This window comes from Mandrillus leucophaeus, unplaced genomic scaffold (assembly GCF_000951045.1).
Source record: "Mandrillus leucophaeus isolate KB7577 unplaced genomic scaffold, Mleu.le_1.0 Scaffold383, whole genome shotgun sequence".
In the NCBI taxonomy this organism is placed as follows: Eukaryota; Metazoa; Chordata; class Mammalia; order Primates; family Cercopithecidae; genus Mandrillus; species Mandrillus leucophaeus.
In genome coordinates, this window is record NW_012104065.1 from 1,071,761 (window position 1) to 1,074,299 (window position 2,539).

At 42.5% G+C, this 2,539-nt stretch overlaps 1 protein-coding gene across 1 annotated transcript in view; it reads right to left on the bottom strand.

The window, feature by feature from the left end:
• GUCY2C (guanylate cyclase 2C) overlaps positions 1–2,539 on the bottom strand; it is a 103,552-nt gene that overhangs the window by 59,281 nt on the left and 41,732 nt on the right. Inside the window, exon 12 of the mRNA XM_011990839.1 lies at positions 1,632–1,737. Coding sequence (XP_011846229.1) covers positions 1,632–1,737 — 106 coding nt within the window. The remainder of the gene's footprint in view (positions 1–1,631; positions 1,738–2,539) is intronic.

Here is a 2,539-nt window from a genome sequence, read left to right on the forward strand (position 1 = left end):
TGGCATGAGACTGTCTTTGTATTATGAGTTCCTATAAATGGCAGACCTAACTTAGTATATAGGCAACTGAAAACTGATCTGGGAGTCTATTTTTGTAACAAATGGCTCGATTTCAGCCAATCACAGGCAGCTAACTGAACAGACCATACCCAAATAAAGCAAATGCCTAGCTGTAACCAATCAAGTTATTTGTGGACTTTACTTCCTTGAAAGCTCACTGCCCATGCTGCGGGGTGGAGCTTTCTGAATCTCTTTTGGTTTTGAGTGCGACACAATTCATGAATCACTTTTTGCTCAAATAAATTCTATTTCGTCTGTCCAGAATTTTTCTTTTAACACTAGGTACTTCCAGTTTGTCATTTAGGTCAACAAATTCTCTCTTTGGAAATTCAGTAGTCTTAAGGTTGTTTATACCTGACTGTGAATTACTGTTAAATTGATTTCATCCTGACACTTAGCTGAGACAGATTGGTCTTTGTGAATAGAATTTTTCTGTTGGAGGTTCAGCAGCAGGAGGGTCACATTGGAGCATGTCATATTTCTGAAAGAAGGGAAGACCTGGTCCATGGATAGATATGAGGGGATCGGAGCCATTAGAGGGCAGCATGCAGGACTTGGGGAGGAGGGTCAAGAGCTGGTAGAGAGGTTCCAGAGACAAACTTAGACCAAATGCAATTATATTCCTGCTGATTTTAAGCAAGGAAGCATCTCAAATCACACTACACTATCAGTTTGGCCCTAGTCTGAAGGAGTCCACGAATTCCCATCTGTGGAGGTCTTGGGTCTCCATATTCTCATAATATGCTTTGGTATAAAAGCTGGGATAATTATATGGTATATGGAATGTGTTACAATCTCAGGCTTTGCAGTTAGACAGACTGGGTTTAAATTGTAGCTGTGTTCCTGGAATTTCCGCCCTGCTACTTCACAGTGCTCAGGAGAAGATGAAATGGGTTAATGCATGTGGTGCATTATAAGTGCTCAGTAAGTGTTAGCTATTATTACTTACAGTAATCTTACTCATTAGTTGCATGTGTCCCTGCACTGTTTCTTAATCTTTTGTCCTTCAGTTTCCTCATCAGCAAAATTATGATGATAAAGCCTAATTTTGGGTTCCTGGAGTAGGAGGAGTAGATGAGACAGCACAGGTCCTGCATTGACTGTGCTAAATGGAGTAAGTTATTATTGGCTGCTGCTATTTCCTGGTTGAAGGTGAATGTGAGCAAATATAAGCAGAGGAGGCCTCTTTCTTCAGGAATGAGTAAGACAAGTCATAGGTCCTTAGAACGGATGGATAGATTAGCATCCAAGGTTTAGGGGAACTCAAATGCTCTGCCCATTCCTACATCCCTTCCATGGCAAATTCCCTTTATGTGTATTTCTCTTCTGGGTCAGATGCAGAGAATGAGAACACACCATATCTCAGCCTCCAGGGAGTGCTCACTGGATTAACTAGCTGACATGTAGGAGAATGGAGAAACAAGGGGAAGGCAGAGAGTTGAAAATTAGAAAGCACCTAAGTGTTGCTTTCTAGAACAACTATCCCTACTTGGCACATATCCTGCAATGCTAAGTCTTGTCAAATACCTGGCAAATTGTGCCCATTCTTCAACAAGTAAGGTAGGCTTTACCTTCAGGCTAACGTGATTGGTCTCATTGGTCTCCAGAGGAAAGATATTTTCGGGAGGAATGTGGGACCATTTTTTCTGACGAAGTTCATAATCTTTTTTATATTTTCTGTGAAAGGAATAAAGCCGGTCAATAGGTTTTTCTTAGTATCCACGCCATTCAGCTTCTGAAGACTGGGAGAAGTTTAGAACCCTGGTATGCTCAGGTAGATGTGCATGGGGAAAGGTAGCCCAATGACAGAACACCATGTTCTCCAAACTGAAAAGTGCTCACTGCCAGTGGACCTGCAAGGGTTTCTGATGGGCTTTTACAGCAGTGGCCCTCAACCTTTTTGACACCAGAGACTGGTTTCCTGGAAGACAGTGTTTCCATGGAGGTGGCAGGGGGTGGTTTCAGGATGAGACTGTTCCACCTCAGATCAGGCATTAGATTCTCATAAGGAGCATGCAACCTAGATCCCCCGCATGCACAGTTCACGATAGGGTTCACGCTCCTATGAGAATCTAATGCCCTGACTGATCTGACAGGAAGGGTTGCTCAGGACGTAATGCTCGCTCACCCGCTGCTCACCTCCTGCTGTGCGGTCGGTTCCTAACAGGCCATGGACTGGCGATTGGGGACCCCTGTTTCCTAGTCTTTCTTTTCTTTTCGCTTCACTTTCCCAGGTTTTTCACTAAGGCAGTCGTTCACGATAGTAAAGGATTTAAACTGATGACATAGAAGGAGTTAGGAAAAAATAAAGGAAACAAATGTAAAGTTGGTAATGCTGACAGGCAAAAATGTTAATTTTTAAACCACCAGAGAATACACCAGATCCCTAAATAAGCCAGTTCCTCTTACCCATCTGTGCCTTTTCAAAAAATATGTTTAAAGAAAATGGAAAAGTACAGAGAAAATGTAACAACACCTA